At 46.5% G+C, this 15,760-nt stretch overlaps 1 protein-coding gene across 1 annotated transcript in view; it reads right to left on the bottom strand.

Annotated features, from left to right (window-relative positions):
* Positions 1–3,026: 3,026 nt before the first annotated feature.
* Positions 3,027–15,760, bottom strand: part of LOC307238600 (enhancer of polycomb homolog 1-like) — a 30,609-nt gene continuing 17,875 nt past the window's right edge. The window contains exons 8-14 of the mRNA XM_080011658.1: positions 14,717–14,806; positions 13,419–13,567; positions 12,909–13,267; positions 8,965–9,068; positions 8,340–8,478; positions 5,460–5,832; positions 3,027–4,638 (exon numbers count right to left, since the gene is read on the bottom strand). Coding sequence (XP_079867784.1) covers positions 4,566–4,638; positions 5,460–5,832; positions 8,340–8,478; positions 8,965–9,068; positions 12,909–13,267; positions 13,419–13,567; positions 14,717–14,806 — 1,287 coding nt within the window. The 3' untranslated portion in view covers positions 3,027–4,565. The remainder of the gene's footprint in view (positions 4,639–5,459; positions 5,833–8,339; positions 8,479–8,964; positions 9,069–12,908; positions 13,268–13,418; positions 13,568–14,716; positions 14,807–15,760) is intronic.

Raw genomic sequence — 15,760 nt, 5'->3', positions numbered from 1 at the left:
GTTTTTATTGTGGTTGACGTGTGGATCATTAAAAGTCTCTAAACTCAAACGTCGTATTAATGAATAGAAACCTGACTTCATAACATTCATAACATTGTTTCATCTTTTATTTAACAATCTGCAGCAACACAACTCCCTGAACACCACTTAGTATGATTATATTAGTAGTGTTATAGTATCATAGTAGTATTATAGTGTAGTAGTAGTAGCATAACAGTATAGTAATAGTACAGTAGTAGTATTATAGTATAGTAGTACAATAGTATCATAGTAGTATTATAGTATAGTAGCAGTATAGTAGTAGTATAGTATTATTATAGTATAGTACTATTATAGTAGTAGTATAGTATTATTATAGTATAGTATTATAGTAATATTATAGTAGTATTTTAGTATAGTAGCATTATGGTATAGTAGTATAGTAGTAGTATAATAAAAGTAGTATAGTAACAGCATAGTAATAAATACTACAGTAGAAGTATAGTATTATAGTAGTATACAACTAAAGTAGTATTGTAGTAGTACAGCAATAGTATAGTAGTGGTATGGTAACAGTATAGAATTAGTATAGTAGTAGTACAGTAATAGTATAGCAGTATAGTAATATAGCAATAGTATAGCAGTGGTATAGTTACAGTATAGTAGTGTAGTGTAGTAGTACAGCAATAGAAAAGTAGTGGTATAGTAGTAGTATTATTTTAGTATTAAGTTGTATTTCCCACAAGAGTTCAATCGGAGACAAACTGAAAAGTTGATTTTCTCACTCTCTACTCCCACTTTACTCCACCTCTACTCCAGAGCGTGGGGATGTGTAGATCTATGAATCGGTGCAAGTTCACATTCATTGATGAAGGTGGTGTAAATGACGTTCTTGCATGTGTTTCACCCCCGCTGCTCCGACCGCCCTCACTCCGCTTGGGGATTGAAACCCCCCCCCCCCCGAGAAAACACACACGTGACATCACAGTGGGACGGACGCTTCTCGTGGTTTCCTTTCCATCGGACATTTGAAATATTTGATATTTCACCTTCGTGTTCGTCCCCGACGATGACGACGACGAACACCACTCTTCAGGCTGAGGCCGCGCGAGACCGGGGATGATGACTGAAAACTGAAACTGGAACTGAAACTGAAACTGAAACTGGAACTGGAACTGAAACTGAAACTGGAACTGAAACTGCGTCTCCTGTCGCTCGTCAGGCTCCACGTCGGTGAGAAGACCTCGCTGACACAACAGAACAGAGCAGAGTCAGGCAGGACGTCGGCCCCGGAAACAGAAAACGCTCTGATCTTCCCCCTGTAGTTACACCCTGAGCCGCTAGATGGCGCCCGTCTCCAGAAGCCGTTCGCCAGCCGACGGGTCCCAGACGGGATTTGGGATTTTGTCGAGTGTTGTTGACGTTGTTCTCCGCTGCGTGTGTGTGTGTGTGTGTGTGTGTGTGTGAGGGTTGTACCAACACACTGTGAAACAAGACGACCCGCTCAGTTTGAACCGAAGACGCGCCCCGAAACACCCCAGAATTGGAACCCCCCCCGTCGGAGTAACTCCACCCACGGCCTGGAGAGGACACGGGGAAAAAAATAAAATAAAAATTAAAAAAAAACAAACATGCAGGTTGTCCGGGCGAGACGCCTTGATGAGGAACGGGTCGTCGGCGCCCGCCATCTGCGTCCGGCGGGGCGCAGAAGGCGGGGGTCCCGCAGAGGACCTCCCGTCCTACTCCGTTTCCTTATGGAACGAGTGAGGAACATGGGGTCCATTTGCCTTTTTTTTTTTCCCTCAAGCACCAGCCCCTCGTAGCGTCTCTGCACGGGCCTGCTCTCACAGACCAGCACAAATCTTTTGAAAGAAAGAGGAATTACAAACTGTCCGTGACAAAACTGCGGTTGATGGAAATGTAAGTATTTAAAAAATAATTCTGCCGTTTCATTCTCAAAACAGGTACGTGGCACACAGACGAGGCTGCGGCGATCCACTATGCGTTTCCTTAAACCAAACCAATAAAAAGTGTTTTTAATTGTAGATTTATTTCTTTTAGTTTCCAACGTTTCCTAATTGAGTGAAACGGGAAAAGCCGGGCGCGCCGCAGCAGGCGGTGCAGCAGGCGGTGCAGCAGGCGGTGCAGCAGGCGGTGCAGCAGGCGGCGCGGCGCAGCAGGCAGCGCGGCAGGCAGCGCGGCAGGGCGCCTGCCCCACAGTCGGGACCAACTCCTTAATGACACCTCACAGATCTACCGCCAGTGAAGACCCAGCGACCGCACCGATTATTTCTCGCCTCAAAGCAGGTTTGGGACGAGCGATGAGGCCCCCAACCCCGACTGTGACAGAGCAGACAGCGCCAGGGAGCAGGAGGGTTTAGAGGCATGTCACAGCGGCTAGAACGCACACGGTGCGCGGCGCTTTCCAGCCAAAACAAACAAAAAAATCCTTCACCATGTTTTGGGGAAACCTCTGACGCAGGAGCAGAACACGTCCCTCCAAACACAGGCCTCCGCAGGGGGCAGCGAGCAGCGGGCGCTTGGATGTATCTTTGATGAAGTTCACTAAATTGGCAAAACACATTTAAAAACACTTGTACGCAACATAAAACCTACAGAACATGAAGCTACGGAACATGGGGCTACGGAACATAAAACCTACAGAACATGAAGCTACGGAACATGAAGCTACGCAACATAAAACCTACAGAACATGAAGCTACGGAACATGAGGCTACGCAACATAAAACCTACAGAACATGAAGCTACGGAACATGAGGCTACGGAACATGAAGCTACGGAACATGAGGCTACGGAACATGAGGCTACGGAACATGAAGCTACGGAACATGAAGCTACGGAACATGAAGCTACGGAACATGAAGCTACGGAACATGAGGCTACGGAACATGAGGCTACGGAACATGAGGCTACGGAACATGACCCTACATGCTTGTCGCAGGGTGACCGGCGCTCTCCGCCTTCCGACACAAACCAGACAAAAGAGCAAAGACACACACGGCGTCCAAACCCGTAATGCCCTGGATCTTTATTTCCTTTTGTGAGAATTAAAGAAGCTTCCTGGCGGGAGAGGGAGGTTGTGGGAAATGCGGTACAAACAAAGTGAAACTACAAGTAGCCTTGTTGAGTACCAGCCTCTTCACAGAAGAGAGGGGGGGGCGGCGTTGTCGTCGTTTTCTCATCTTTTATTCCCCCCCCAGAAAACCTTCAGCTCCTTTCAAAGTCAAGAAAAGCAGGTTTGTGTTTTTTGTTTTTTTCCCCCCAATTATTATTATTATTATTATTATTATTATTATTTATTAATAATCATTTATTTTCGTTTTCCTTGGGGTGGAATGATGAGCGTCAGACTGCATCTTCACGGCTGGACCAGTCACAAAAAGAAGGAAGCCTCTCGATGAGGAACATAAAAAAATAACTTTGTCATGATACAAAAATAATTCATAATAATTCATAATTCACTTCTTTCACGAAAAAAAAAAAAAAAAAAAAAAAAAGACAAGCAGAGCTGGAACGCTGGGAACGTCATTTCAGGAAAAAAAAACAACCCAAAATAAAACTGTTCACACACACACACACACACACACACACACACACACACACACACACACACACACACACACACACACACACACACACACACACACACACACACACACACACACACACACACAAGCAGCATCAATCAATGAAAACAAAATGAAAATACATTTAGTGCTTAGATACGACAGAAGCAGCAAAGGCTTCTGGGAAAGTCTTCATTCCTCGTGGTTTCCTTATCGCTCCTTTCTGAAATAACGGACGAATGGAAGAGGCCCAGACGGGGGCCCAGACCGGGGTCCAGACCGGGGTCCAGACCGGGGCCCAGACCGGGGCCCAGACCGGGGCCCAGACCGGGGCCCAGACCGGGGTCCAGACCGGGGCCCAGACCGGGGCCCAGACCGGGGCCCAGACCGCCCCAAACAACGGAGGTTCTATCTACAGCCAAACAGCGACGACAACCACGGGAGGTAGAGGAAAACAAAAAAGGAGGGAAGGGAAGGAGGGAAGGGAAGGAGAGAAGGGAAGGAGAGAAGGGGGGAAGGAGGGAAGGGAAGGAGAGAGAAGAGCTCTGTTTGTAAACAGCGTCACTTCCTTCAATTCATCTTTTTTCATTTCGGATTTTTTTTTCTTTCTGTCGATTTCCCGAGTGCAAAAAACATCACAATGAACGATCCTGTATTCAAGTAATGTTATGTACAAGAGGGGCGGGTTTACAAATATGCAGTACTGTACATTTAATATTCATAATTTACACACGCTGATGGGTTTCTTTGACGGTAACCGAGGGGAACGGGGAGGAAACAAACAAACAAAAACAAACAAAAAACAAAAACGGGTTTACGAGACGAGCATTGCAGTTAAGTCCCAAACGACCCCCGGGGGCCCCTGGCAGCCCCCCTGGCAGCCCCCCACGGGCCCCTGGCAGCCCTCCGGGGGTGTGTTCTCTGACAGGAGATGCATAGCACCTAGAAGACCTCCAGGGGGCGTCGGGCTCTGGGGTGTGTGTGTGTGTGGGGGGGGGGTTACGTAACCTCCATGGCCACTGTGTTCTCAGACAGACTGCCCAGGGCCGGCTGGTCCTGCTCGTGGCTCTCCCTGCAGGGGTCAGGGGTCAGGGGTCAGAGATCAGAACCTTCACTCACAAGTTACACTGAATTACATCAAAAACAATAATGACTTTTATCTGTACAGTGCTATTCATGCACAACGTGCAACTCAAAGTGCCTCACAATTATAGAAGGCAATCAAATAATAATAATCATATTATTAATAATAAAATAAATAAGAAGAAGAAGAAGAAGAATGTGATTATGTAGTAATAATAAAAGGCAGCAAACAAGCAAAGGGAACGTCATAACAACAACAAAGTACATGTTCATGGACGTTCATTGATTTACAAGGAGACACTGAAGGATCACGATCCTTCCTCAGCAGATGATTCTCAAATCATAATTTCTCTTAAATTCCTGAAACTATTTCAAGAAAATCTCAAATCATTTTCCAAATAATCCCAACGATAGTTTGGGAATCTTGTCAGGAACGAGAGGTTGAGCATCACCCCCAGTGAAAGATTTCAGTCACTTAGTCCCAGAACTCAGGACACTCCCGTTTTGGGGGGATTTGAGCTAGGCTAGCTGATCCCTACCGCCCCCACGCATTGAGCTAACGTGGTTAGCATCTCTGTACGGGGGGTGTTGAGCTTCTGGTCTGAACCTCAGTCAGACGGACAAGAAGAAAACTTCTCAGAAAACTTCTCACTTTACTTAAATCGCAACTTAAGTCATTTCAGTGAAGTAAATAAAGTAATTAAGTGACATAATTAACGGGCATCAAGTAATTACTGAAATAATGTAAATATTTAAATTGTCAACGTAAAAGGTACTTTTACTTTACTTCCAAGCCCCGCCCCCTCTGACCTTGGCACTCTGTCCAGCGGTGAGTTGGCGGTGGCGGTGGTGACCTTGGCTTTCTGACAGTTAGCAGTAGCGGCGGCTGCTAGCTTCAAGGTGGACGTGGACACGGCGGCGCTGAGCGTGCGGGGGGCGTGGCCAGGGGCGGGGCGCTTGGAGGTGGGAACGGCCATTCGCAGGGCGCCGCCGCTGCTCCCCAGGAGGACCTGAGTGGTGGCGGGCGGGTGGCTGGTGCCGTTGTTTGAGGTGGGCGGGCCGGCGCCGGCGGGCGGGAGGGCGGGGCTCAGGGCCGCGTTGGTGGAGGGCGGGGCCGGGGGCGCGTCAGTGGAGGGCGGGGCCGGGGGCGCTGCGCTCTGCAGGAGTAATCCCTTATACACACCTGGAGGGCGGAGTCAGAGGTGAGCAGAGTTATATAATACACTCAGTGTGTTTACATGCATTTGGAATAATGTGATGACTGACAAAACAGAGTTTGCGCGGCGGGTTATTGATAGGAAGTAGTTGGGTTAATGACAGGAAGTAGTTGGGTTAATGACAGGAAGTAGTTGGGTTAATGACAGGAAGTAGTTGGGTTATCGACTGCAAGTAGTCGGGTTATTGACAGTGTAGTCGGGTTGCTCAACCGTCCAGGGAAACCCTCCGTCTACGTCCTCCACTTTCTTCAAAATGTCCCCATTTGGGTCATTGCATCCGTCACACACACACACACACACACACACACACACACACACACACACACACACACACATATACACATATACACACACACACACACAGTGTGAAAAAGTGATTGCCCCCTAAAGCTAATTAGTGGTTGGGCCCCCTTAGCAGCAACAACTTCAACCAAGCGTTTGCAATAACTGGCAATGAGTCTTTGACAGCGCGGTGGAGGAGTTCTGACCCACTCATCTCTGCAGAACTGTTGTAGTTCAGCCACATTAGAGGGTTTTCCAGCATGAACCGCCTTTTTAAGTTCATGCCACAGCATCTCAACCGCATTCAGGTCAGGACTTTGACTAGGCCTCTCCAAAGTCTTCATTTTGTTTTTCTTAAGCCATTCAGAGGTGGACCTGCTGGTGTGTTTTGGATCATTGTCCTGCTGCAGAACCCAAGGGCGCTTCAGCTTGAGGTCACGAGCAGACAGCCGGACAGTCTCCTTCAGGAGTTTTTGGCAGACAGCAGAATTCATGGTTCCATTTACCACAGCAAGTCTTCCAGGTCCTGCAGCAGCAAAACAGCCCCAGACCATCACACCACCACCGCCACATTTCACTGTTGGTATGATGTTCCTTTTACGCCAGATGTAATGGGACACACGCCTTCCAAGAAGTTCAACTTTTGTCTCGTCAGTCCACAGAGTAATTTCCCAAAAGTTTTGGGGATCATCAAGACTGAGACGAGCCTTGATGTTCTTTTTGCTCAGCAGTGGTTGTCGTCTTGGAACCCTGCCACACAGGCCCAGTTTCTTTGTCATGGTGGAGTCATGAACACTGACCTTAACTGAGGCAAGTGAGGCCTGCAGCTCTTTGGATGTTGTTGTGGGGTCTGTTGTGACTTTGTGGATGAATCGTCGCTGCGTTCTCGGGGTAATTTTGGTCGGTCGGCCACTCCTGGGAAGGTTCACCACTGTTCCATGTTTTTGCCATTAGTGGATAACGGCTCTCACTGTGGTTCACTGGAGGCCCAGAGCTTTAGAAATGGCTTTAACACCTTTTACAGACTGATGGGTCTCAATGACTTTGTTTCTCATTTGTTCCTGAATTTCTTGGGATGGCAGCAAGACGTCTGGCTTCTGAGAATCTTTCGGTCGACTTCACGTTGTCAGGCAGGTCCTATTGAAGTGGTTCTTGCTTGAGAACAGGCGTGGCAGTAAGCAGGCCTGGGCTTGGCTGGAGACATTGAACTCAGCTTTCCAAGGATGTGATCAACCACAGTTCATTTATGTTACGTAGGTTTGGGTTTCTTTCCCCTCATTAATAAACACCTCCATTTAAAAACTGCATTTTGTGTTTCCTTGTGTTTTCTTTGTCTAATATTAAATACGACATCCCATCATGCCCGGGTTCATGTGTTGACATGAGGGCTGCAGCACTGTGAAGCCTGAACCCGACGGGTGGTGTCATTCAGGTGCATGTTAAGGCCCTGACAGTGACGGAGGACACGGGAGCTTCCTACAGATCCATCCATCAGCCCAGTTGTCAGGGAAACGGCACCGTCTCGGCAGCGCACACAAGAAAGTAACACAATGAAAATATGGGGAAAGTGGAGCAGACGCCACAACCAAACATGATCTATATGGATCAGAGGGTGGAGGGGCTCAGTTTGTGGTCGCTACGTCCATTAAGGTTCCATTCTGCAGCAGCTTTTCTCAAATCCCGTGAAGATTCATGTGTTTTACAGTAAAACTGCTAGAACTGGAAAAAAAAACTTTTTTGCAAACAATGTAATGACATTCCTCAACATTTATTTCCAGAACCCAGGGCTGAAAGGAGAACGAAAGCTTTTTTTCTTGGCTTCCAGATCTTTAAGGACCAACTTTAGCGGCGGGCTCCGTCTATCGGGGCAACCAGCTGAAGCTCTGTTGTTTTGGACGTTTTGGGAAAACAAAGATGGAGGAACTCCCTCAAGGAACAAGACATTCAGGTGACGGATTTAACACTTTTCCAGACGTCCAGGTGCTGGGTGTCGGCGGATTTGGATGAAAGCCTCCTCTGGCGTCCCGCTGACTGAACGGGGTGTATGTGTGTGTGTGTATGTGTGTGTGTGTGTGTGTGTGTGTGTGTGTGTGTGTGTGTGTGTGTGTGTGTGTGTGTGTGTGTGTGTGTGTGTGTGTGTGTGTGTGTGTGTGTGTGTGTGTGTGTGTGTGTGTGCGGTTGCTGCGGTTACCCGAGGGCGTCAGGGTGCCGTTGGCTCCGCCCGCTCCCGGCTCCTCCTTGGTTTTCAGCGCCAGCAGCTGATCCGTGGTGACGAGCGCTGACGCCGCAAACTGAGCGCTGGCGGCGTCCAGCGTCTTGGAGCCCAGAGCCTGGGGGGCAGGGGGGGAAAGGTGTTAGCATATCTGGATATTTATGACGTTTTAAACAGGACGACAACTGCTCCCGACTTTTTGGTGTCACATCTGAACCGCGTCACGAGAATATTTCACAGGACGAATTCAGTCTGACACGGAAAACAAAATACTTGACGACGGTGATATTTGAGCAGAACTTCCAAACAAAGCATCGATAATAATAACTTTCATTCCTCCCGTGTCCTCTCACTTCCCTCTCTTTACACTTAATGTCAATTCATTTATTTCCCATCTCTTGTGCCTGGTCCCTTTTTTTAACTCATCATCGTTTTTAGCATTTTGTTGCTGACCACTTCTGGGGTTGGTCCTTTGCCAATTGTACCACGCTTCACGCTTCTGAGAAACACGCTCTATGAATAATATGCATCACCATTGTAATTATTAGAATTATTGTTGTTATTATTATTATTGTTATTTGAAGTGGAAGGTGTGTGCACTGACCTGCGTGCTGGAGGTGCTGCTGCCGCTCTGCTGCTGCTCCAGCTGCTGCTTCTGCATTAGAACCAGCTGGTCCTGGTGCAGCTGGTACTGCTCTGCGGTGAGCGCTGAACACAACACAACAAAGTTGTCTACATCAACTTAAGGAGGAGAGACTTGCAGGGGGAAGGATTTTCATTTCACTTTACGCATTTTTATGTGTTGGGTCTGATCTCCGCTGATACTGATCGATTAGAGCCGCCTCTCGTACGAGCCTGCGGGTGAGAATATATAGATATACCTATATACTCTACACAGTGTTTATCTATATTACAATTACAACTCCCTTGTGTATGAAAATTTACATTTACATTTACATTTACATTTAGTCATTTAGCAGACGCTTTTATCCAAAGCGACTTACAATTGTTCAAACACCGACGGACGCAGCCATCAGGAGCAATTAGGGGTTAAGTGTCTTGCTCAAGGACACTACAGCATGCTAGCAGGAGGAGCCTGGGATCGAACCAGCAACCTTTAGATGACTAGACCACCAGCTCTACCGCCTGAGCTACCATCCCCAAAATGTACTTGCCCCCCCCCCAAAAAACACATTCTGATGTAAAAACCTACTCCTTGTTTCTATGGAAATGTGCCCATGAGCGCGGAGCTTTCAAGCAGCAAGAAAAATAAAATAAAGTGGAACAACTTGGTGAAGGTGTTTGATCTAAACTAGATGTGGAATAAATGTTCCGCTCCGTGGAGCAGGGGGATCCACAGCTGGACTTTTGCACCAGGAACTGTCGTAAAAGTCAAGACGCGCAGATCCGAAGTTTCAACAAGCGAGTTTAGAGGTTTAACCACTGGAAGGTGCACTCCAGCAAATAAGAGATGAGTCAACGTTGCGTGACCAGTTTGCCGCCGTCACCGTGTTCATCTACACGCCAGTGATCTCAGAACACGCCTTGAAAATACTGTCAAGATGTCAACGCGTCGTTCTCAGGTTCTCACGTCCACATATCCGACGCTCAGGTTTTGCGACATAAAGACCTTCCCTCTACACCCGTCCAGAAATCACACATCCCACCGTCACACATCCCATCATGGAGCGAGGACACCCTGAGCGGCGTGCTGCGTTTGAGGCTTCAGGACAAAACCTTCCCCAGAAAAAGGTGAAGAACGTGCTCCCATGTGTGAAGCCGCAACCCACCATGTTGTTTTGTTGTTGTAACGTTTGTTATCTTCTGCTGTCAATGTCCGTTAGTCAAGAAGACAAAAATATGAAAAGGGGAAAAAACAAAAGGGATTCTATGAAGTGTTTAGTATTGTAGTGTCCGGTTTGGCTCTGAAGGAAAACTTCCATCATCTCCGGCCCATCAGAGATGCAACACTACAGTGGGCTGACGGTTCAGTACATTTCACAGTACAGTTTGAATCTTTATATTTATTAAAAATTCCAATTATTTTTAGAAAAAGTAGAAAGGTGTAAAAACAGTTTTTATAGTCTGTCATAAACAACTAGTGTAATGCTCTGTGTGTAGGACTGTGTGTGTGTGTGTGTGTGTGTGTGTGTGTGGGGATTGGGTCATTCATTGGTGGTTGTTATCATTTGCACAAGTTCATCTGATTGGAGGCGAGGTGTTCAGCATAGTGGCTAATTCAAATATGCATTTTTTGTTAATATTTGTTTTTTTTATTTGTTATTCATTAATTTATTTTTATATTATATTATCTGAAAAACTTTGAAAATCAATAAATAAAACAGGCGCTTTAGTTAGTTATTTTTGTGTAGAACAGGTATAACCGTACTCTTCACACATAAATAAAATCAGTAAAATAAAAGCTCACAGTCAGACCAGTTCATGGTACCTTCGCTTTGTGAACCTGACGTGACAGGTTTTCAAACATTTTCCAGCGGCAGGAGACATCAACTTAAACAAACAGAAACTGTAAAACCTAACAATAAATAAATGAATGAATGGATCAATAAATAAATAAATAATAGGGCTCATCACCCTGAGACTCCATTCCCTTCATTCCTACAAAAGAGACGTTCAAAAGATACCACCAGACACTACCTGGTGTGAGTGGAGCGAGCATCTGAAGAGAAGTTGATAATAAACAGGAAAATTTTCATCCAGGGGGTTATTCTCCCACTGGACACATTGATTGGTTGCACTCTTTACTAAAACATTTCTACGTAGTTTTAACTCGCGTTTCTATTGAAAAGTCTGCGTAGCCGATTGGAAGCAGCACTGACGACACACACTCTGTACGAAGAGCCAACGCATCTGGTGGAGTTCTACAGTGATATCGTAATACTGTGGTTCACATGTGACACGCACACACACACACACTTATTATTAATATAGTGTTATATATTATTATTATTATTATTATATATATACTGTTATATATTATTATTATATATAAACTGTTATATATTATTATTATATGATGCAGCAGGTGAAGAGTCAGCTGTTGACGTTGATGTGTTGAAGCAGCGTAAGGATCTGAGCCACTTTGACAAGGAGCACATTGTGATGCTGGACGACTGGGTCAGAGCATCTCCACAAGCACAGCTCTTGTGGCTGTTCCTGCTCTGCAGTGGTTACTAGCTGCCAAAAGTGCTCCAAGGAAGGACGACCGGTGAACCGGCGACAGGGTCACGGGGCCCAAGGATCATTGATGCACGTGGGGAGCCAAGTGTAGCTCGTCTGGTTGGATCCCACAGAAGAACTACTGCAGCACAAAGTGGTGAAACAGTGAATGTTGCTATGATAGAAAGGTGTAGAACACACAGTGCATGGCAGCTTGCTGCGTATGGGAGCTCACAGTGTCCATGCTGACCCCTGTCCACCACCCAAAACACCTACAATGGACACGTGAGCCACACAACTGGACCATGGAGCAATGGAAGAAGGTGGTGGTCTGATGAATCACGTTTCCTTCTACATCATGTGGATGGATGGGGTTAGGGTCCGACCCGAAGGAGCATCTGTGGGATGTGCTGGAACAACAAGCCTGATCCATGGGGGCCCCAGCTCCAACTTCCAGGACTTAAAGGATCTGCTGCTAATGTCTTGGTGTCAAATACCACAGAACACCTTCAGAGTCTTGTGGAGTCCAAGCCTGTTCTGCACAACTTGCGCCCTAGCAATTCAACATGCACGGCCCCCATGACATGACATGAACAATGAGGTGTTTTAACAGAAACCCTCCGATCGAGGCCTTTTCACCTGGATTCAAAACCGCATGACACTGCATCCAACCCCTCACTCCTCAGCAACTTATAGATCCAACTGAACTGTCTTATATGGTGAGTGTGTGTCTGTGTAGTTTTTGGCAGTGTTGTTCACAAGGTCGACAGAGAGGACGGAGATGCTTCACTGGGAAGATTTCCCAACCAACAGGCAAGTTGGTGCCAGTCGCAGTCGAGACCCAGGACTGACACTGCAAATCACTGCTACTAACTGCTGCCATGTCCTATTTGTACTTCCTGTAGTGTAACCCCCACCTGCCAATATCGGGGTCACTAGTTGGCATAGTGCTACTCCATGTTACGGTCTGTTTATATACATATATATTAAATTTGATCTCTTCTTTTATCTTGCACTGTTCTGTCAAACCTAACTCCCCCAACTTCCCTCAGAGACCAACAGTTTTCTCTCATCACCTACATTGTTAGATTCTACAGTGTAACCATAGCAACGGCACCTCGTCTGCATCTGATTGGTTTACATTAGTACCAAGTGGAGTAGGCTGCCGTCCATTTCTGAAGTGGAATGGCGTTACCATGGTAAATACAGTGAGAGGGGCCATGGCCTTTGAGGCTCATTTTGATCTTTAGGCAACATCGATTTCAATGATGCCTCAATTAAGCAGTTTCTCAAATTTAACAAATGGGCGGAGCTAAGTGAACCCAAGCAGGGGGAGGGCCCCCCTCCGGTTCCAAGCGGACCACTCACCAGGCACGGGGATGGCTGCTGGGACCAGTCGGCCCAGGGGCCGCGCACCCGCCGACTGGCCCCCTGGTGTGGAGACAGGGCCCGGGCGCTTGAGGCCCCGGCTCAGTGTTCTGAAGAGTGGGGGGGCGTTATCCAGCTGGTGGAGCGGTAGCGTCCGGGGCCTGAAGTGCCTCCAGCGACAGGCCTTTATATCCAACAGTACGTGACGGAGGTCCGAGAAGGAGGAGCTCCGGTCCGAGGTATTTGGTTCTGAGGTACTGGCAAAAGGAGAGCGAGGAGGAGGAGGGTGATCCGGCGCCTCTGGGTCCAGGCCGTGGAAAACGTTGTCACAGTCCGTGTGCGCGCGGTCCAGTAAGACCCTGAGAACAGAACCAGAACAGCTTAGAACCAGAACCGGAACCGGAACCCTGATTAAATGCTGGCACAGTGCTTATCACGTCCTGATCAGGCCAGATGGCTTGCTTGTGTATGTTCCACCATGCTTCCCCCTTAAATTCTTCTCCGTCTCACCTTCCCCCTCTGCCCAGCCGCCGGCGGGCCAGGCCCAGGCACCGCCGCGGGACGGTCAGCGTGGTGAGGCTGTAGCGGTAGCGGCTGTTGCCCAGAGCTCCGTCGCAGGGTTCGGTCCAGGGCCAGCCCGCCACGCGGTCCTGACAAGCCTGCGGACACATGGGGAGGCGGCCATGTTGACTCTCTGCAGGTTTCATTTCACACACAGCAATTAAGTTCAAGTTCAAGATCAAGGTCAAGTTCAAGAGCTGATTTGTCACATACACATCCATACGGTCCTACATACATGCAGTGTAATGTCATGACTCCCATTCGTTCTGAGTCCTCAGTTCCATGGTTTTTATGAGAACAGGGTTTCAGACTTTTTGAGGCGGTTTTCTAGTAACTTTTCTCAGTGTTATAGTAGTGTTACTCAGTGTTACAGTAATTGTACTCACAGCGTTACTGTAATGTTACTCAGTGTTATAGGACTGTTACTCAGAGTGTTATAGTAATGTTACTCACAACATTATAGTAATGTTATTCACTGTAACAGTAATGTTACTCACAACGTTACAGCAATGTTACTCAGTGTTACTGTAATGTTACTCACAGCATTACAGTTGTTTCACTCATGTTATAGTTATGTTATTCAGTGTTACAGCAATGTTACTCAGCGTTACAGTAAAGTTACTCAGCGTTACAGTAATGTTACTCAGTGTTACAGTAATGTTACTCAGTGTTACAGTAATGTTAATCACAGCGTAGTAATGTTACTCACAGCATTATATAGTAGTTATGATATTCAACGTTAGTTATGTTACTCACAGCGTTACAATAATGTTACTCAGTGTTACAGTAATGTTACTCACAGCGTAGTAATGTTACTCACAGCGTTATAGTAATGTTACTCAGTGCTACAGTTATGTTACTTACAGCGTAGTAATGTTACTCACAGGGTTTTAGTAATGTTACTCGTGTTGGTTATGTTATTCACCATTACAGTGATGTTACTCAGTGTTACAGTAATTTTACTCACAACATTATAGTAATGTTACTCAGTGTTACAATAATGTGACTTGTGTTACAGTGATGTCACTAACAGCATTACAGTAATGTTACTCAGAGCATTAGAGTAATGTTACTCACATCTTTATAATGTTACTCGTGTTACAGTAATGTTACTCAGTGTAGTAATGTTACTCACAGCGTTACAGTAATGTTACTCACAGCGTTACAGTAATGTTACTCACAGCGTTACAGGATTGTTACTCACAGCATTAGAGTAATGTTACCCGTGTTATAGTAATGTTACTTACAGCGTAGTAATGGCAGCCTGCTTTCCGACGGAAGGCGTAGGCTCCATCTGGGTCGTTCTCTTCCTCCGCTTCTGAAGAGCCCGAATGCAGCTGGAGAGAGGTCAGAGGTCACACAGAGATATTTGTATTTCTGTTTTGATTACATCGACACCGCGTTCCTAATTATTATGCAAATTGGATTGAAGCGTCCTAAACTAATGTTGTTGTTACACTAATCTCTGTCGCAATATAGCTCGAATGTTATTCTCCCTTGTAAGTCGCTTTGGATAAAAGCGTCTGCTAAATGACTAAATGTAAATGTAATGTAATGTAAACATTTAATTGTTTGTTTTTCAATTCAACTCATGGATGGTATTGTGTCTCAGGGCTTTTTGGATCACTGGAATCAACCTCAGACACCTGTGATAATTAGTTTGCCAGGAGCCCAATTACAGGAAAACTACTTAAGAATGACGTTCCACATTATTAAACAGCCACAGGTTTCAAGCAACATGGAAAGAAAAAGGATCTCTGCTGCCGAAAAGCCTCAAATAGTGCAACACCTTGGACGAGGTATGAAAACATTAGATATTTCACAAAAACATAAGCGTGATCATCGTACTGTGAAGAGAGCAGCTGCTAAAATGCCGTTACAAAGCAGCAAACAGGTATTTGAAGCTGCTGGTGCCTCTGGAGTCCCGCCAGCCTCAAGGTGTAGGATCCTCCAGAGGCTTGCAGTTGTGCATAAACCTACTATTGGGCCCCCCTAAGCAACGCTCACAAGCAGAAAGGTTGCAGGGGGCCCAGAAATACATGAAGACTTTCAAACAGTCTTTTTACTGATGAGTGCCGTGCAACCCTGGATGGTGCAGATGGATGGAGTAGTGGATGGTTGGTGGATGGCCACCATGTCCCAACAAGGCTGCCACGTCAGCAAGGAGGTGGCGGAGTCATGTTTTGGGCCGGAATCATGGAGATAGAGCTGGCAGGCCCCTTTAGGGCCCCTGAAGGTGTAAAAATGACCGCGGCAAAGTATATAGAGTTTGTGACTGAGCACTTTCTTCC

Source organism: Zeus faber (assembly GCF_960531495.2).
Source record: "Zeus faber genome assembly, chromosome: 12".
Taxonomy (NCBI): Eukaryota; Metazoa; Chordata; class Actinopteri; order Zeiformes; family Zeidae; genus Zeus; species Zeus faber.
This window is presented reverse-complemented; position numbering and strand designations above follow the sequence as displayed.